This window comes from Rhincodon typus, chromosome 25, assembly GCF_021869965.1.
Source record: "Rhincodon typus isolate 14 chromosome 25, sRhiTyp1.1, whole genome shotgun sequence".
Lineage (NCBI taxonomy): Eukaryota > Metazoa > Chordata > Chondrichthyes > Orectolobiformes > Rhincodontidae > Rhincodon > Rhincodon typus.
Window position 1 is genome coordinate 28845894 of NC_063356.1, and position 21992 is coordinate 28867885.

General features: G+C 39.1%; 1 protein-coding gene across 2 annotated transcripts in view; it reads right to left on the reverse strand.

Moving 5' to 3' along the window:
• itpr3 (inositol 1,4,5-trisphosphate receptor, type 3) overlaps nucleotides 1-8657 on the reverse strand; it is a 252756-nt gene extending 244099 nt beyond the window's left edge. For both annotated transcript variants that reach the window (XM_048612294.1, XM_048612293.1), the window contains exon 1: nucleotides 8384-8657. In XM_048612294.1, the coding sequence (XP_048468251.1) occupies nucleotides 8384-8472 (89 nt within the window). In that variant the 5' untranslated portion in view covers nucleotides 8473-8657. The remainder of the gene's footprint in view (nucleotides 1-8383) is intronic.
• Between the last annotated feature and the right edge of the window lie 13335 nt (nucleotides 8658-21992).

A 21992-nucleotide genomic window follows, 5' to 3' on the forward strand; every position in this document is an offset into this window, starting at 1 on the left:
TCCAAAAATCATTGTTAGGTTCCTAACATGCAATAGGATTGGGACCCATTTTAAATCTGGAGCCCCCAACCCAAAACAGCAAATCCTACCCCAAGCATTTATACTGTGAGGTGGTTTTTATAGTTGGCATACTATACTGACAAATTCCTGCAGCCCCCCGTAATCACCTGTGACAAACAGTGCTGTTGGTCCAAAGGAAAACTAAGTTATCATTGCAGTAAATGTTTTATTAGTACACTGCAATGCAGATAACACAACAGTTAACCAACAGAATAATACAAGAACCTCTTGAAATATCAGAAGACCTTGTTATCAACTTTCAAATGTTTGTGTACCCAGCAGTTTGAATGTACAGTTAGTGCGATGGTAACTGTAGTGATTGGAACCAAGACCAGATGGATTTCATTAACTATGAGATCCTTGATTGGGGCTGTTAACCTGGGCCAATCAGAGCACCCCAACTGACAGATATAAACAGGAGTTTCAGAAGGTCTCCTCAATCTAGGGACTAGCTTTGAGCTGGCTGATCAGAACCCATGTACTATGCACATGTAAATAAAGTGTGACTTGGTGACCGGATACCAGCCTCTGTGCAGTTATTTCATTAACCAATGTTTGTAAAGGAATTTAGTTACGTTTGTTTACGTATATAGAACTTAAATATAAAACCATGCCATAAAACCACTCCTTCCTTGGAAGCAAAGCAGAGGAACAATTGGAGTCACAAAGTATAAGCAGTTGCTCAAATTAACAAATGTCCTTTAAATCTTTCCTTATCCAAGATGTCATTCAGTTGTACAAGATTCAGGTAAGTAAAGATCTTTTAAAGAATTTGAAGTCAGCAAGGAGAAATGCACTGTAATATAACCCTGAAGAAGGAGGCTGCACATCCAATCATGCAAATCCTTAAAGCTCCAAAAGATATTCAACTGTTCACTATTTTAACAGAGATAATGATTCATTTGTTACCAAATGCCCAGGAACATATTTGTATAATGTTGTATCACATAAATTGCGGGCAATGCTTTTCTTTAATCTATTTTGATATAAAGTAACAAAGGTATCATCTTAACTCATGATGGATGAGTTATTGACATCCATTATGAATGCAAAGAATTTATGGAATACACAAGTATTGCTGAGTCATTCAATTTATTTATACCCCCTTACTTTGAAATAGAATTTCATGAGTGATTTCAATTACATTCTGAAATGCCAAGACTCAGGAAATTTTAGTTGTGAAGAAACTTCACACTTTTGTAATTAAATCAGTACCATCCCTTTAAAGTTAAAATTAAGTGCTTCTAAATCAAGCTATAGTATTTTTAAAAGTTCTTTGCTATGAATCAAAGTCCTCTGTCCTTTGAACTGAGAATTTTTCAATCAGTCAACCAGTTAGTTGGAAAAAAGATATATTTCAGTGGATACTGCGTTGTTGAAATATGGTCAACAAACTACTTTGGTATATTTCCACTTTCTTTTCTTCCAATTCCAATGCAATACTTTTCAGATCCTATAAATATATGCCAGCCTCATGAATGAAATTCATGTTAGAAAATATAGAAACAGATTGATTTTTCCTTATAAGTATATATTTTTGTGACTGGTGGCACAACTGCAATCTCACTCTGAACTATTTTCAGTGACTTTATTACTCACCCTACTGACCAAAAGTGATAGCATTAAAGCTTTAATGTCAATCCATAAATTTATCTCCATCAAGCAGAAAATTGCAACAACAAAGTCATAAAGCAATGTCTCCTTTCATCCAAGCTGATGAGTGCAGGTATAGGCTGGAGAGGATAGGGAAAGCTGTGGGAAAGGAATGCGTGCTTTTAATTAAATTCATTCATGAAGTATTAGCATAATTAAGAAGTCAAATGAAAAGGGGACTATACACAGCAGCAGACTAAATCTAAATAAATTTGTCAGTCATTTTTTCTGGTTGACAGACTTTTAATCGGCAGCTAGGTACTTTAAAACAATGAAATATTATTAATGGATAGAAAAGGAAAGAGATTTACATTTATCCTACACAACAGTTAGTCTTCATTTGAGAAAATAGAACATGAATAAAGTCCTGGGGCAAAGTTTGACAAAGTTTTCCTCTGAAGGTCATTCACTATTCTCCACACTGCGCTGGCCAGAAACAGCAGAATGTTTTTGATTGTACATTCAATTCTGATTTAGATTTAAATTCAGAGCAGGTAACAGAAGAAACAAATGTCTGAGGTAACCAGCCAGGAAAATTAAGAGATTCAAGACACGATTGCATCCTGTACTGGGGTAACCAGAATAATAATAGAACCAACTTGAGTTGATTGAAAGTATTTTTTCATGAGTAATTAATTTTCAATTGTTGTGGTTTCAGTTTTGCCTTTGCTGAAATGATATTTACACTGTCTCGAGGCCAACAAAACCCCAAGACACCTCATTATCTTATCTGTGTAATTCCTTTTGCAAGTCTCAGTTCTATTCTTAAATGAAATAGTCTTAATCAGTTTCACTTAATTCCAATATATGTACATTATTCTGCAGCATAGAATCACTCCTATTAAAAGCCTTGCCGGCAGCTGGTTTAATTTTATCCTCCTGATCCTCTCGGTTATGAGCTCACAGTTATAAGTATACAATCTTAACTCCTTGAAATAATCATATTCTATTCCACAGTCTTTAAAAAATGAAGGACACCAGTTTTTTGGTGATATACAAACATATTGGCCGTTACATTCTTTAAGCACCTCTTTCCATTAAAGATAAATCAAAAAGAGGCTATTGCTTCATGCATTAAACTCTCCATACTGAAAACATAAACTGAAGGAACCTTCCATCAATTTAGTTCAAAGTATATAATTTACACAATTTTATCACAATATTTTTTATTCGTCCATTAAAGTAAAGGAAACATGTTACCAGACGATGGAACAAAATTCTCACGTGAATGGAGTGCTGCATATTCAGAAATATGCAGACATATGAATATGCTGATGTACCAAATAAACAATACAACTTTTGGCCATATTTAGACATTTTCATCAGTAGGTAAAAGAAATATAGTAGAGCAATAATATAAAATTTCACAATCATGGGTAGGATATAATTGTGGATTTTAATACTTTTATATATACTACCCAAGTCCCCTTTGAGAAGTTCAAATGACCTTATGCTCCACATTTCACTACTTCTGTATTATGTTGTCTTATTATTCATTGATTTGTTGTGTTTTGTCAAAATGCTGCACTGGGAAAACTACAACTTGCAGATTAAACAAGTTCAAGGTTGTTTGTAATGCTACAGGTCACTTAGACATGCACAGATTGAGACAAATCAACACAAAAAGCAAATAAGAAATGGTATTTACCTTGTCATCTACTTGTGTCTATGTTGGCACCTTATAAGCAAATACTTCAGAAACAGAAATAATTCATTTCTGTCAGTGTTTACACTCAATGAATAAGATCATTGAAACTCAACATGATTTATTTCCTCTCCTGGGAAGTAATCATTCTAGATTATAGTACAGAACGAATATCCTCTCAAGTGTGAATCCAAACACTGAGCATCAGCAAATTTTCTCTTTTGAATTTTGTGGGTGACAATGAAGTCCTGACACCACAGCCTAAACTAGAAACCAACAAATTTGGTCTATAGACTGATTTGGTGTGGCATACTACTGGCAGTGGCTAATTATGATTGGCAACATGGCATGCCCCAACCCTGAGAGCAGCCCATCCAAATAGTAGGCCAGCAGCTCCACCACAAGTAATAGCCATCACTGAAGCATCAACACCAGGGAGAGAGGAACTCAATAGCAAGGTGCCCTCAAAAAGCTGTTGTGTGGTTGGGTGCACTATTGTTCACAGCACAGACATTGTCACTAAAGGATAGGAAGATGGAGTGACACCTCAGTATGGCATGGAGTGCCCATAAAGGAGAGCTTCCCCTCTGCAAATCCACTGGGAGACAGTAGGGACTTCATTGGTTGTCTCATCATGCAAGAATGGACCATTGTAAGCAAAGCACCCACAGAGTGAACAAATGGCCATCCAGTGGGCAACTGAGCAACCAACTTTACCATAACTGGCAATATGACAAAGCAGCAGGCAAGTATCACCTGCCTCTTGACATTCCCCTCCAACTATTTGCCAGCATTCCTGTCTCCCAGACTGTCACCAATTTGCTCAGAAAATTTGCCTCTTTATGTGCCAATTTTTTTCTGTCCCAATGTCAAGACATGTGCAGGTATCAATGAGTAACAGTAAGAACCGAAAACCCTGGAATTCCCCTCCCTTCTTTCATGTCTACCTTCATACCCTTCTCTCCCTCTGTCCATCTTCCTTTCTCCCCTTTCCTTAATAAGTCTTCTTTCTCTTCACTGCCTCCCTTAGTCCACCTGCTCTCCCATCCCATTTCTCTTAACATTACAGCCCAAGGGTACTCACACCATTTGTAATAATCTAGCTGCTAATGCAGGTATTGGCCAATCCAATGCAGCCAGAAATGAAAGTGAGCCTTACTTAGTCTGCAGAGCTCTGTATAAGATTTGTGTCACATTTAATAGCTATGCCATCAACAGAAATAAATATTATTTTACATTTTTAACGCATAGTCTCAGAATAAATGGCAAGCCATTTACGGCTGAGATCAGTTGGAACTTATTCACTCAGAGGGTGGTGAGCCTTTGGAATTCTCTAGACCAGAGATATTTCCAGGCACCAAAGACATCAAGGGATATGGGGGTGACAGAGGAATGTGGTGTAGACGTAGATGCTCTAAAATGGCAGAGCAGGGTTAAGAGGCCGAGTGGTCCATTCTTGCTCCTACTTTCCTACGTGTTTAGAACTGAAAAACTAACATTAGCAAATAGAATTAGACTTACTTAAAATCCTTAAACCACTATACAAACAGACACTACTCAGAATTGAAGAATACTTTACATGTCCTATAATTTTGCTAAACTCGTGGAAAATTAGTTCATTTAAAACAATGTGCTTATTAACCGATTCCATGTCAGTAAACTTGACAGTGACGGCTTTATTTGTAAAATACTAGTAGGGATAATTATGATTAGAAATACTGTAGGCTAAAAATCTACAAACTTTCCCAAAGAAAATAATGTATCAGAAAGTCAAGTCAGTCAGTGAATGCTGTTAGTTACTTTTCTTTAAAACTATTTAAATGCATGCTTTATATTTCATAGTTTCCATTTTCAGCAATAAATGCTTTATATGCTTCTCATTTGATTGGAATATAATTATAAGTCCTTCAATGAAACCTGCATTCATTTCCAATGACTCATCATTTTAGTGCATGACAAAAGTGGAGTGCGCTAATACAGACAATTGAGACATTTATTCCACAAAATAGGGCTTTCATTTTCCTCTTAACTAAAAGCATAAATTCCCGAAAAGCATAGATTCAAACTGGTCCATGATTCCATATTTTCAGGAAGTTGAATTAATATGAATGAATACTGGATACTCATGACCAATTGTAATATTAAACGTAATTAATTCAGCTTCCTTATATTGTCAGACACAGTAACTCATTGAATACAGTTTGTCGTTGCCCGTTATGAAACACACATTATATACCCACAAAGATATCATTCATGTAGGCCAGAAATTTTGAGTCCAGATGCTTTGATTGCAGCCATAAGGACTTAAAGACCCCAAAGTCCTTAAACAGAAAACCAGATAAAAATTACATGCATAGCGGTTTAGAACTTCCAGTTGTATGGTCATTTAGGGCAAGCCAACTGGACAAATTGCAGAATAATCATTGGCTCACATCGTTTAGCATAAGGCACTCAATGTACATTTCACCTATAAACACAGCAATGCTAAACATCATATTTCAAATTTTCAATAACTCAACAGTATTTTCAATAGCCTGACAGTATTTTCTGAGAGATAGTAGGAACTGCAGATGCTGGAGAATCTGAGATAACAACAGTTTCTGTTTCAAAAGAAGTAGCAAGTCTTCCCCAGCCCCTTGCGATGCAAGACCTAAGTTTCTTGAAACAGAAACTGAAAATAGTAGGAAAAAGAAGCACTATTATAGGAAGGGTCCAGACCTGAAACGTCAGCTTTCCTGCTCCTCTGATGCTGCTTGGCCTGCTGTGTTCATCCAGATCTACACCTTGTTATCTCATATTTTCTGAGAGTTTTCTAATCTCACGGACCTGGTCTCTCAAGAGTAGAGTTCTGGATTGACAAGCACCAATCTGCAGCTACTTATTTCAGCAAATAACCTCAATAGGTCATGGGATTTGTCAATTGCTTTAATTTAAGCTTCATTAACTTTATTAAAAATCTACATCATGTTAAACGTGGTGACGGCCCAGTGGTTTTATCACTGGATTGTTAATCCAGAGATGCAGGTGACGTTCAGGGGACCCGGGTTTGAATCCCATCAAAGCAGATGGTGGAATTTGAACTCAATAAAATCTGGAATTAAGAGGGTAATAATGAGCATGAATCCATTGTCAATTGTCAGGAAAACCCCATCTGGTTCACTAACGTCCTTTAGAGAAGGAAACTCACCTGGTCTGGCCTACTTGTGACCCCAGACCCATAGCAATGTGATTGACTCTTAATTACCCTCTTGGATAGGCAATAAATGCTAGCCTAGCCAGTGATGCCCTCATCCCATGAATGAATATAAAAGAAAACATAGCTATGTTGGGGTAATAGCTATGCTCCAGAGTGCCACAAATGCAAAACACTGCAGATGCTAGAAATCATAAATATAAACAGAAAATGCTGGGAATCCTCTGCTGGTTCTAGTTTGTACTACCATGGGAGAGCAAGTGGTAAATATAAAGAAGGGCATATGTGTTACTTACTATCCTTACTAATTTAGTGTACTCAGCATACTTGGATAGACAAATCTCTGTTCCTTCATCCAAATCATGAATAAATATGGTGATTAATTATAAGATCAAATCATATGACTGGGGAAAACACTTGTCACAGATTTCAAACAGAGTATGTACATTCATCTCCACTGTCAGTCTCCTACCTCCCAAATAATTTCCAACAGCGATATAAATGCTACCCCCAATTCAATGTTCTCTCATTTTTGTTAATAATCTCTTGTGTGGGACCTTGTAAGTTATAATGTTTCTGTTTGACCAGGACATCAGTATTTGACTTATGCATGATCATTATTGTGTTTTAAGATAGATTACAATAACAGGTTCTCCAGTCATTTGCACAGTGCTGTTCATGGGACGTTGCTATGCACAAACTGGATTCCCCAATTTGTACAAGTGATGTCATAAGCATCTTGGAACATCATGAAACATACATACAATCTTTCTTTAAATTTATTTCATAAATTCTGTGCTATTTGTTAGAACTGTAGTGCACTATGTAAGCCCATAACCATGCAATCTATCACGATCTATTGTGTGAACTAGAAACAATGAATTATAATATCTAGATATGCCAGTCTCCCAGTTTAATTCTTTAATTATAGTGGATCAGACCATTTATGATTTCCACTATTTTGTTCTTCAAGCAGAATTTTTTTTTGAGCTTGCACTGTGTTGAATGCAGGACAATTATGTTTTAAGCACATGACATATTAAAAATATTGATAAGCACTTTTGTTTGAAATTAAGTAACAACACAAATCATGTTGAACTCCTTACCCAAGGGGGTTAGTGTGATGAAAGCAGAGTACGAGCTGTCTCCCCATAGATTAAAATAAAACTTTTCTTGGGGAGAATGCCTTTGAAATCACTACTACTCCAAAGTTTAGGACTTACTCATGTCCATTCTCTTAAAAACTATTGGTATTCAAAATGTGCCATGTGTTTCAGAAAGTGAGGAGAAGGAAGCATATATCAAGTTAGTAGGAAGTGTAAATGTAAAGAAGGTAACAGATTTCAGACAGCAGGGCTTTCTATCCAAGAACATACGGGTACAGTGCTACATTAAAAGACAAGAACATCTGGAATATTACATGGGGCAGTAAACCATGTATTTCTGATCACATTGCTTCAAAGCAAGTCTAAAAATCAGCTCCATTGATATTTTCATCCATTATGGAGCAAGGCCTAGCCCCACAGCAGAAATACATTCAACGCTATTCTACAGTTTTAAAACATTCATCCTAAACAAACTGTCGTCACCTCATACTTCAACTCAATTGACACCGACTTTCACGCGAACGAGACGGAAAGTAGGACCCCGTAGAGTCACTGAGCTAGTTATTTGCCTTGTCTACAAATCTGATGAATTTGCACATATTTACTTGACATTTGGTCACGGTTTGCTGGAAAGTTGGCGAAGTGCACGGCTCTACACAGCAGGAAGAGAGTACAGCTTAATATATATGTATATATGTGAGGACTTGCGAATCAATGATCTCTTACCCCAAGGTGCTAATGAAGCCATTCACCGAGCCTTCCGCGTACAGGGAGACAATATCCCCAACATGCAGAAAACTTGACATTTCAGACATTGCGCTCTCCCGTCTGAACAGCCTTTGCTTGGGAAGCTCTACAGCTGCCCGCGCGGGGAATTCATGAGTTGCTAAAGAGTCGAAAAGTTTCGCAGAAAGTGTAACTTGTGGAAGTGCTCAGTGTTTGCTGGGCGCCTTGGTCCCTCTCCTTTCGCACTGTCAACACACAGCGTGAGAGGCAAAGATCAGAACTGAGCTGCAAATATTTGCATCAGCGCTCCTCCGGCTTTATGGCCACCTGCGTCCAATAGAAAAGAAGGCGAGAAAATAATACAGGAAGTTTTACAGTATCTGATGCAAACTTCTTATCACCAAATAGTAACGCCCCTTTGTGACCCAAAGCAAAAAAAACTCCAGTATGTGAGTGTGAAACCAGCAGAATAAGAGTCAAAGAGTTTCATTTCCTAATATTGGTTACAATAAAACAGGCAGAAACGGCGACGGTCTCAATAAAAGTCAATATTTAAAGTGAAATGAATATTGTTACAATCTGGCTCGGGTGTAAATATACGATTGGGTACTTCTCATTGTTTTTAAATGTTCAGCAGTATAAGAAACTTCCGTCGGAGTTTTACTTCTGCATTCAACCCTCACCATAAAGCTTCACTAAGCTCTGATCATAACTTGAATAGACCTGGAAGAAGCTAAAGTAACCGCCCATCCGAAAATGCTGGTTCCCCAAGCTACCAATCAGTAACCAAGGGGGAACAGAAGAAACGCTGTGATGAACCAACCAGCAAATACAGGAAACCAAACAATCAAATCACTTTCTTTCCTCCTCAGCTAACAACAAGGAACTGATAAACGTCAGAAACAAATTTGATCAAAGCATTCTATGAAGAAATGTTATTCTTTGAATACTGTTTGAAACATATTTAATAGGCACAGGCGTAGGCTATTCGGCCCTTTAAGCCTGCTGCAATATTTAATATGATCGTAGCGGATAATTCCACTTAGTATTGTGTTCCTGTGTTCGCCCATTGATTCTTTTAGTCTCGAGCGCTATATCCAACTCCTTCTTGAAAGCTGTTAGCAGAGCACATACATAACCTGACTTATAATTCCCTAAATGCTTTGAAGTTATCTGAAAGTTACCCATGTATAGAGCCATAGAATCATACAGTTATAGAAGAGGCCCTTGGGCCCATCACATCTGCACTGCCAAACATATACTACTATCTACAATAAGCCCACTTTCCCACTCTAGGCCCATAGCCTTGAATGTTATGACAATTCAAGTGCTCACCCAAGTACTTTCTAAAGTTTGTGAGGTTTCCCACCTCAACTACCCTGCTAGGCAGTGTATTCCAGACCCCCACCAACCTCCGTGTGAAAAACATTTCCTTAAATCCCCTCTAAACCACCTTCCTTCACTTTAAAATTAGGCCATCTTGTTATTGAACCTTCAACTAAAGGGAATATTTGCTTCCTATTCACCCTGTCCATGCCCCTCACAAACTATTCACCTCTGTCAGGTCCACCGCAACCTCGCTGCTCCAAACAAAAAACAAGCACCTCCAGTCTCTCTTCATAACTGAAAAGCTCCACCCAGGCAACATCCTGGTGAATCTTCTTTTTACCCTTCTCCAGGCCAATCACATCCTTCCTATAGTGTGGTGACTAGAACTGCACACAGTTCTCCAACTGTGGCCTAACGAAAGTTTTTTACAGCTCCAACATGACCATCCTGCTCTTATAATCTATGCCATAACTGATAAAAGATGTGTCCCATATGCCTTCTTAACTACCCTGTCAACCTGTCCTACCACTTTCAGAGATCTGTGGACAAGCACCCCAAGATCCTCCTGTTCTGCTGAGCTTCCTCATTTCTTGCCATTCATTGACTACTCCCTTGTCTCGTTCCTTCTTCCAAAATGCATCACCTCAGATTTATTAAAATTGAATTCCATCAGCCACTGTTCTGCCCTATCTGAGCAATCCGTTTATATCTTTCTGTAACCTAACACCTTCTTCCACACTGTCAACCACCCAGCCAATGTTCACATTATCTGCAAACTTATTATTCCTCCCAGACTCTCATCTACATCATTTATGAATATTACAAACAATAAGTGAACTGGTACTGATCCCTGTGTAATGCCACTGAACACTGGACTCCAGTCACACAAATAGCTTCTACCACCATCCTCTGTCTCCTCTCACTAAGCCAATTTTGAGTCCGTCTTGCCAAGTTACCCTGAATCCCAAGAGCCCTTTTACCTGCTTTGTCAGTTCCCCATCTGGACCTTTCAAAGGCCTTGTTGAAATCCATATAAACTACATCAACTGTGTTACCCCCTTCCAAAATCATGCTCTTAGAAATTCACCATATACAACTTTATGCAGAGATCTCCAGACTCTCAGGAACCCAACTCTTAACTCTTGCTCATACATTCTTCTACTGGGACTCTTTATGTATTTTCAACCTCAATTTCTAATCTCATCAGTGTGGGCTTTAATAAACTACGTCTTTTTTTTCCAAAAATGCTCCCTTCCTCTCCAGATTACGTCCGTGCCTAGCTTAATCCAGTTGTATCTGCTTTTACTACACATTCCAACAGTTTCTTCATCTGAGCTGGCTTGTTCTGGCTCACATCACTCCACTGCAACTTGAGAACTCAGGTTGGAGTCTCAGCCATTTCAGTGAGCTTGACTGGTCAGTCTCAGCCTATCTATTCTATCCTTTCCCCAGTATTAATAACCAGGCCTACCTTTCAACTCTTCCCCTCAGCTGGACTTCCTTCAATTAGGCCAGTTTCCCTCAAGGCTGACACACATAAGCAATCCCACAGGAGATTCCTGAAAATATAAACACATTTATAAAACAAATTTTCTGTGGGATTAACCTTGTTAGAGCTGTTCACACTTCGTATCCACCTATCAACAATACTTTCAAGTCCTGTAAAATATACAAGAGTTTGATCATTTTATTAAAATGGCAGGTAATGTTTTCAAGCTAAAGTAACATTTAGGATTTAGAATCCCTTTGTGCCAAGGCAAAGTAAATATATTGAATAATCATCATGGAATTACACTTGGACATTTTTAAACACTGGCATTTCTAAGTGAAGGAAAAATAACATTTTTCTTCTTGCTGTATACCTTACTATGTCTGTACACATTCATTCTTCACATCTTGTGCTTCTTGCTTTTGCTCAAATCCAACATAATAAGCTTGATTTTATAAAACTGTTAGTGGACATCACAATGTTACTGGAAATATGACACAATGTAGTGTGGGTTTCTGATGGATATCATAGACTTACTTAGAATAAACATGATAGACATTGTCAAGCAATAATTTCACTGAAATAGCATGTCAGGCAACTAACTCAAATTAAAAATATCAATATTATCACTGATAGAAATAGACCTTACTGTTGCCATTTATCGTCATTTGCCTTCGACTTTTAAGAATCTTGTTTAAGATGTGAAGTTTGTCATTTTGTAAAAAAAAACTGATTCCAGTTAGTTACATTATAGTTTTTTGAGCTTCTCTACACAAGAACATTTAAATTTGCTAATTCTTTCCCACATTCCTCCCATGGATATTTTTCCCACTACATGCATGATTACAAAGCATATTTTTGCTCGCTATATCTTCTATGATACATCCAGGGATCTTGCCAAGGCTGGAAACTTCTGGATGATTTTACTTGTCACTTAGTTGCTAATGATTGGCACAGAACAGGTGGCAATTTTCCATGGCCTGGGATTGGATGATAAAACTGATGCCAGAGCTCAGTGCAAAGATTTCATAAACATCCATTCTCCGTCTCAGTGCTTGGGAAATATTTCCCTGGAATCTCTTTGGCTAACATTACCAAACCATATTGAAATAACTCCACAAAGGCCAGTATCCCATCATCAAGTCACCCTCTATTTACATGTGGCAAGTCTTTGACACTGATCCAGCTCCCTCAGAGCCAGCTGTCGGAGTGAATGGGATGTCTGACACTCTTGTTCTTCTCTGTCAGTCAGGCCTCCCTGATTGGACCAGATTAACAGCCCCAATCAGGGGATTCATATTCTATTTTACCTGGCTGATCTTGTTACGATCTTGAAATAAGTGCACAGTATCCCATTACCAACTCACCATTTATTTACTTGCGCACAGTACACTAGCTGTGGCCAGCCGGCTCGGAGTCAGTCCCCTGAACTGAGGAGATTCAAATCTCCTGGTGATATCGGTCAGCCAGGGCTTTCCTGATTGGCCCATGTTTACAGTCCCAATCAACATCCTCATAGTCAAGAAGGTCAACCTGGTTCCAATCACTACATCCCTCCCCCTCTAAGTCTAGGGCTGTAGGCCTGGTCTTTTGTTTGTAGCTTTTCCTGTGATGTTCTCACACATAAATCCAGTTCCTCTGATTCAGACTCTGACAGTGGCACCGTGTACCAACCATAGCCTGCCTCTTGCATCCGGAACGACTCAGGAGAGTTTCCTCCTCTTCTTCCGGTGGTAACAGTGTCAAGGCTGCATCCATGTTGGATTCTGAGGTATCCTTGACACGTGATGGAGGGGGAGGACCTACAGTTTCTGATTGGCCTTCTGGCTGTTCTGAGGGGCTGGGTATGTTTTGCTCCTGCCGTGTTTGCGAGGTAAGAGCTTTCAGATGATCCACATGCTTGTTCAGGATTGTATCACCTACCTGAACTGAGTAAGTGATGGTACCTGACCTCGCGTCACGCTCGCCTTGTACCCATACAGGGCCTTTTCCATGGTTTCAGCACCAAACTTCATTCACTGAATTAAATTGTCTCTCTCACTTAAAGCAGGCACATGGCCAGCATTGGCATTCCTGTTGCCGTTTCACCCTTCCCTGCAGGTCTGGGAATGTCAGGTTTAACCTCATGTGAAGTCTTCTCCCTATCAGCAACCCTGCTGGAGCTATCCCTGTTGTTGTGTGTGGGTGGTCCTATAATCAAATAGGAATCGGGACAGTTTGGTTTCAATTGATGCTGTAGGCTGCTTCTTTAAGCCTGCCTTCATCATTTGGACTGCTCTTTCCGCTAGACCATTGGACAATGGATGGTATGGAGCTGCCCCTATGTCCTGAATGCCATTTGATTTTAGGAAATATTCGAATTCACTGTTGGTAAATGACGTCCATTGTCCATGACCAATATTTCCAGGAATCCATGTATCGCAAATGATGCTCACAGCTTCTCAATCCTCATCCCTGAATTTGCCAAATGAGCTTTATGCACATCCAACCACTTTGAATGGTGTCCACAATGACCAGGAACATTGAGCCCATAAAAAGACTGGCATAATCAACATGCAACCAAGTTCAAGGTTTTCCTGGCTATTCCCACGAATGTGGGGGCGCTGCTGCTGGCAATTTATGTCTTTGTTGGCACATTGGGCACTGACCCACCAATGCAGCTATGTTGGCATTCAAATCCAGCCACCAGACATAGCTTCTTGCTAGCATCTTTATCTTGGAAACCCCTGGGCGACCCTGGTGGAGTTCAGCCGGTATCTGGCAGCGACCTTTACTTGAGACAATCACCCTCACTCCCTGCAGTAATATGCCATCCTCTACGGATTCCCCCTGTTTCTCTAACAGCCAAATAAAACTGTTGCATCTCAGAATTAGCGGAGGTTTGGTGTCGTAATATTCTTTAACCAACTCTGTCAACTCTTGGAAAGTTTTAGTATCTGGTGCCTCTGGGAAAGTTAAGCCCCTCATAAGCGAAAATGCTGCAGATTTGCAAGCAGTCAGAAGGATTACACATTGCTTTTCATTGGCCCAATGTCATTTGCCCAGAAAACATATCGCAGCGGAGGTAGCAAGAAACTCAGATGCTGAAGTCAGAGTCAATAGGGTGTGGAGCTGGAGGAACACAGCAGGCCAGGCAACAGCAGAGGAGCAGGAAAGTCGACATTTCGGGTTTACACCCTTCATCAGTCCTGACCAAGTTCGAATTCTGCCATGGCAGATGGTGGAATTTGAATGCAATAAATATCTGGAATTAAAGAGCCTAATGATGATCATGAATCCATTGTCAATTGTCAGGAAAATCCCATCTGGTTCTTTAATGTCGTTTAGGGAAGGAAACTGCTGTCTTTACTCAGTCTGGCCAAGATGTAACTCCAGACCCACAGCAATGTGATTGACTCTTAACTGCCTGCTGGGCAATTAGGGATGGGCAATAAATGCTGCCTGGCCAGCAATGCCCTCATCTTGTGAATGAATAAAGAATTCATTCCACATATTGAGCCCAGTCTTCAACAGCAGGATCAATTAAGTCAAGCTCCCCAGATAAAGGCATGATGCCAGAAATGCTTATCCCAACTTCAAGCCGACTATTGCAAGTGAATGTTCTTCAGGCACATCCTTTATTCTTGCATCACAACTGAAATGTCTGCACAGAGACCGGTATCCCATTACCAAGTCACCCTTTATTTACTTGTGCACTCTACACTAGCTATGGCCAGCCTGCTCAGAGTCAGTCGCCTGAACTGAAGAGATCCTAATCTCCTCATTACATTGGTCAGCTAAGGCATTCCTGATAGGCCCTGGTTAACAATGCCAACCAAGGACCTCGTAGTCAACAAGGGCAACCTGGTTCCAATCACTACAAATCTCTACACTTATAATTGCACATCCTCAAATTTTCCACACTGCTTCCACTGATCTGTGGATCAACATCATTTTCTGAATCTTGGACATTAAAAGAAGGCAAGATTTAAATTCAATGTAAATCTACACAAATACCATAATTTATGAAGGACATTCACTGATTTACATTTTTTTTCCTATTAAACTATGAACAAAACCATACAATTTTAACCCCAAATGTGCCACTGATACTCCCATGATAATTTTTAATCAAAGCACATTCTTAGTTATTCATTTATAGTAATTCACTGGTTTTGACAATCTGGGTCACGTATAATGTTTATTGGAATGCATTGCACACAATTTGCCTGTCACATTTTCCTGCATAACAACAGTGACAACACATGATTGGAACTAATGACGGGGTGCTGCCTTGCCAGAACTATGAATAGTGATGGTAGATGTTCCAATTTCTTTTCCATCATTTGGCTGAGCAGAAATTTAACTCCTGCCATTGGCTTATTTTGAAATGATTGACAGTTTGATACTCAACCTGTTTGGCCAGGTTATGAAAATATCTTCCATTGACAATCAAGTCCAGGATTGAGACAAGAACGCAGAACCTTTGGCTCAGAGGCAGAGGCGTAACTCATTAAATCACAAGATCTCCTTCATGTGAGATTCATACCAAATGTGAAATTAATAAAAGAGAAGATGACACAATTCTGACAGTGGTGATTGATGAGATCAATTTTTTTTCTTTAATCATTTATTTTAGGCTATGAGTCAAAAAAAAACAAAGAAAAAAACCAAACAAAGAACCAGACGGAGCTAACTGAGACACAGAAAATAATAGTTATGTGGGAAAGATAAATTCCACATATTACTTTGAGGCAATCAAGAAAGCTGACATTAGAGAAGTCAATTTTATGGAATTAATAGCAAAGTTTAAAAAGATATATTCAAATTACTTATTAAAAATAAATTATCAGTCCAAATGAAAAAAAAAGTAAAATTCAACATTCTAGACTTGGAAATATTCTAAATTAGTGTACCATCGTGGACAAAATTAAAATTTGCGACATACTCATTTGAAAGCAAAGTGCATCTCTGAAACTAAGAGAAAATGCAAGAATAAGAAATCCCCAAGCAAGCAGCTCACAACCTGTCCTATTCACAATGAAAGCATTTGATCACATTTTAACCTGAACAGTTACCTAGGGACTCACAAGAACCTCACTCTAATATTGCATATGATGAAAATGGTCACCTTCACCTTGAAGGATGAGTCAGAGGTTAGGAATTAGAATTAGTATTAGCTTTATTTTCACATGTACTCCTCACATGAGTACAGTGAAAAGTTTACAAGTTGCCACTTACAGTACCAACTTAGGTACAAAGATACCTAGGTATAGAGTCTAAGGAATAAATTAGAAAAATACCAAATCACAGGAATAAAATGTAAATATAAAGAAATAAAATGTTCAGAATTACAGTGCTTTCACCCCAGTCTGCACCAGCACCTGGCCTCCAGACTATGAAAAGGAGTAAAAAAGAAATTACATAAATAGAGTTCATCTTCTGAACCAGAGGTCTACAAATACAGATACACGGCTTTTGCAAGGTCCCACAACCAGAAATGCTCACTCCGGTCACTGCCTCCCCCACAGCTGAGTCCAAGTTTCAGGAATCGCCACTGCCACAGCCAAAGACCCCTAAGTCAGACCCTGAGGCCCCACCGTGGGCCTACCACAGCCAGGAGTCCCCTTCTGGGCACCATCACTGCTGCAGCCGCGACCCACCAAGCACCACTGCAGCTGATGACCTGCCAAGCACTACCATCGCTACTCACCAAACACCACCACAGCCAATGACTCACCGAGCTCCGCTGCAGCCAGCTACCCACTGAATTCCCGAGTCCGGGCTCTGGGCCTACCGCAGTCCCACTCCGTGTACAAGTGGTTACTGCTTACCTTGTGCTCTTATGTGTGGGTTGACAGACTTGGCTACTTGTAGTCTGTTATTGTTGAACAATTGTTGGATATTTACAACTAATTAATATAGTGTCAGTTTTTAAGTATGTACTGTGAACTCAATACATATCTAAACAATATGCAGTTTTGAAAATGATTGGCTCTTATGTGAAACATGCTCGTAAGTAATTTAAGGAATGTGTATTATAAAATGTCTGTGATAGTTTCTCATTACCAATCAATAAATTTATTTTACTTTAGCCAGATTTGAGTCTCTTCTAGACTCATAATAAATCATCCAGTTATAATTGATTTGAACATTTTTTAATGCACTTTCTGTCCCCTTTTTGGGGACAAAAAGTTAATGACAAATAATTACACATTCTGATAAAGAGCATTTAAACTAAAGGCAAAATTTCTATTGGGTTCACACTTATTTGAGGTGTTGAGAGTCAGAACTTCAATACCTACAATGTGCTTATGGATACACTGCTGTTCATTGAAGAAAAATAAGAATATTAAACACACAGAACCTTTGGATTTCATTTCCATCAGCCAGCAGAAGCAATGTGCTGCCAAGAGGTGAATAACAATTGGATCACATTAGTAGTTCACAAAATGGGAGATTGTTTTGAGGAACTGGAGAAACCCCTTATCAAATTATCATGGAATTTCACTATGTTAGTTTCACACTAATCTTTCTAGTGTCACAATTTTGTGCTCCCGGCCTATGAGCTCAGAATTTCTTCTCTGCATTTTAACTATCTGTACCCAGAGAATACGTATTAATCTAGATGGGCAATTGTTGAGGAAGTTACAGTAATCTGATGTACAGTCCCAAAGCAGAACTTAAATTTGTGTCCAATTATTTTCTCTGCTGCTTTGCATGCAGTAAAGTGCTATTAACAGGTGGTTTACTGTTGAAATGATGGCTAATCAAGTAAAAGCCTGAAGGTTATGAGAAATAATTATCCTCTTTCATCTGTCCAATTTATTTCTGAGTATAATTATACAACAACAAAACCTTCTTCATATACTATTTAATGTAGAGAAGTGTCTCAAGAGATTTCACAGAAGTGTATGAAAGAAAATTTAACAACAAGTTATAGAAGGGTTTACTATGACAGACGATCAAAAGTTGGGCAAAGAGGTAGGTTTAAGAGAAGGAAAAGAAGAAAGAAAGGTAGTGAGATTTGGGGAGAGAATTCCAGAGCTTGGAATCTTTTGAGTTAAAGGTTTGACCACCAATGATAGAGTGAGTAAAATCGAGTATAGTCAAGTAACAGATGTGGCAGAGCACCAGCGTTTCTGGGAATTGAAGAGCAGCAGGGGAGTACTGAGCAATTCAAAAACAAAAATGAAAATTTTATACTCTAGGCATTGCTTAATCAGGAGCCAATGTCAGTGAATGAGGAGAGGGGTGATGAGTGACCAGAACGGGATCTAAGGACATTGAAGCAGAATTTTAAATGGCATCATGTTTCCTGAGTTTACGTGGAAACTGGAAGGTAAGTATTGGAATAGTCAAGTCTAGAGATAAGATAACATTGGATGAGGCTTTTGAAAGAAGTCAAGCTAAGGCTGTGGCAGAATCTGGCAATGTTTTGGGACAGCAATAGTTGGACAAAAGCTGTTTAAGGCTGTGGAACATGGAATAGAAACAAACATGGGGAGAATTGCTCTTTTTAGGAAGATGTAAGCTGGATGCGCATGAAAGAGGTCCAGCAAGGGTTTGAAACAAAATAGAAATTGCTGGACAAACTCAATAGATTCTGGGAGCATCTGTGGAGTGAAAGCAGTGTTCACATTTTGGCTTGTTTCTTGTCGGCTGCTTGTTGTCTGTTTTTGACAAACACTTGGTTGAATATTTATAGTTGATTGATATATTGTCCATTTCCAGAAGAAGGGTCACTAGACTCCAAATGTTAACTTTGCTTTCTCTCCACAGAAGCTCCCAGACCTGCTGAGTTTCTCCAGCAATTTCTGTTTTTGTTTCAGATTTCCAGCAACCACAGTTCTTTGTTTTATTAAAGATGTTGATACTGTTTATAGCAGAAGGAAATTCTTCTGAGAAGTAGAGGTACAAGCAGCAAGAGAAATGCTTGAATGTGAATAGAGCATTGCAAGTCTCAGTTTATCATGCATTTTGAAAACTGGAAGTTAAAGCAGCTGGGAAAGGGTGGTATTTATATAGTTCCTAGAGGCTTGCATTCTCATGAAGGGTTACTGGATTCAAAACTTTAACGCTCTTTCTCTCTCTCGACAGATGCTACCAGATTTCCTGAGTTTCTCTGGCATTTTCTGTTTTAGTTTCATATTTCCAGCACCTGTAGTTCTATTTTTTATTGTATCTTCTTAACATATGGTAACAAAAGTTGCAGATAATGCTCCTGGTGTGGTTGCGCCAAAGCTCTATATGATTGAGTAAGACGTTTTTAATCTTGTACTCCAAGTCACTTGCAATGAAGGTGAACATATCATTTAACTTTCTTATTTACTGGTGTACTTGCATGTAAACATTCTGTGATTTGAAGAAAAGTGGACTCAAATTCTACTGAATATCAACTTGTTCCAATCACTCACCTTCTTAACAAGATTAAGTTTTCCACTCTTCTTACTAAAGTGAACAATTTCACATTTCCTCACACTATTCTCTACTTCTCACTCTCTTATATGTCTGTGTCCTTTGCAACCTCCACCCAGCATGCTTTCCCACCATCGCTGTATCATCAGCAAACCGGGATGGATTGCACTCATTTGATTCTCATATCTAGGCCATTGATACTGATTGTATAAATTGTTGAAGCCTAAACACTGACCTTTATGCTGCTTCACTTGTTACATGCTATCATTCCAAAAATGACCCATAATCTTGCTCAACATTAGAAGTTTGATATCTAAGACTGTGGTTTCAGGACGACGTCATTGTCACTTCTCATTTCCTTGTTTGTGAAGAAAAATGAGACCTGGTCTGTGTGCTTATGTTACTGAGCACTATCTGAATTGTCTTCATTTTCTTCATTTTGTATCAATTTCTAACTGTTCTTTTGAGAGTAGAAGATTTATGTTTTATGTTATTAATTGTGTTTCTAATTGCTATTTATATGCATAACCACAAAACAATACAGAAGAAGCATCTAAAATGACAATTTGTCACATGTCCTAATGATGCCATCACGGTTATCGTCTCCGTTTCCTTTGAGAAAACCTCTACATACATTAGTAATCTGTGAAAACAAGATATATTGTGAGGAAGAATTCAACTCCTCAGACAACATAGACTGCCATTGCTCCTTTATTAGTACTCCAGCTCCAGATACCTCAGACAAGGTAGTTTCTTCGTAAAATTCAATGCTGACTTATGTTAGGAGATCCTGCCACACAAATACAAAAGCATAAAACTATCCTTCTCCATGCTCCCCACCCATTTCCCACTTTGTTAACCATCTGTTGCAGTAATTTTTTTATATGGCCACATAGAATCTCTTTGTTTCTGGGTACATACATATGTTTTACCAAATCATAATGTATAGTTCTGTCTGAAATAAACCCAGTGCATTTCTATTACACAGCACAGTGAGAGGCCACTTAGCCAATCATGCCTATTCCAGCTTTTTAGTTTCATTTTCAAGAATGTTAAGAACAGTCTCCATTCTTCTCAGAAGAGACCAAAGAAAGCCAGGCCGCTGCTGGGAAACAAGAAAGTGACCATATGTGAGGACTGGAGATTAGTCAATGTTGTTCCCTTGTTTAAGAAAGGAAGCAGGGATAAGCCATGAAATTATAGGCCAGTGAGGCTGACATCTGTGGTGGGGAAGCTCTTGGAGAAGATACTGAGGGACAAGTTATATGCACATTTGGAAGAAAATTGACTAGTTAGTGACAGGCAGCCTGGTTTCACATGGGAAGGTCATGTCTCACCAACCTGATCAAATTTTTTGCAGAGGTGACAAAGATAATTGATGAGGGAAGAGCTGTAAAAGTAGTTTATATGGAATTTAGTAAGGCATCTGATAAAGTCCCACATGGCAGATTGGTTCAAAAACTAAAATCACATGGGATTCGGGTTGAGCTGTCTTGGTCATAGAAGACAGAGAGTAGTGGTGGAGGGTCTTTTTCAGAATGGAGATCAATAACTAGTGGTGTTCCACAGTCTTAGGTCCTTTGTTGTAAATGATCTGAAAGAAAATGTGGGTGGTCTGATTAGTAAGTTTGCAGATGACACAAAGATTGGTGAAGTCACTAATAGTGCTGACAGTTGTGAAAGGATACAATAGAATATAGGTGGATTGGAGACTTGGGCACAGAAATGGCAGATGGAGTTTAATCCAGACAAATGCGAGGTGATGCATTTTGGGGCATCACATTTAGGTGCGAATTATACTGTAAATGGCAGAACCCTTAAGAACATTAACATACAGATGGATCTGGGCATGCAGGTCCACATTTCCCTGAAAGTGTCAACACAGGTGGCCAAAGTGATTAAAAAAGCATATGGCATGCCTGCCTTAATCAGCCAGGGCATGGAGTACAAGAGTTGGCAAAACATGTTGCAGCTATATAAAACTTTTGTTAGGCCACATTTGGAATATTGTATGCAGTTTTAGTTGCCACATTACCAGAAGGACATGGAAGCTTTGGAGAGAGTGCAGAGAAGGTTCACCAGGATGTTGCCCGGTCTCAAGGGCATTGGCGATGAGAAAAGTTTAAAAAGACTAGGATTGTTTTCACTGGAAAGACAGCAGCTGAGAGGAGACATGATAGAGGTCTGCAAGATTATGAGAGGCATAGATAGTCAGGGGCTTTATCTCAGGGTTGAAGTTTCAATTACAAGGGGGCACAGGTTCAAGGTGAAAGGGCAAAAGTTTAGAGGAGATGTGCGAGGAAAGTTTTTCACACAGAGGGTGGTAGGAGCCTAAAATGCATTACCAGAAAAGGTGGTGGAAGCAGGCACGTTGGCAACATTTAAGAGGCACCT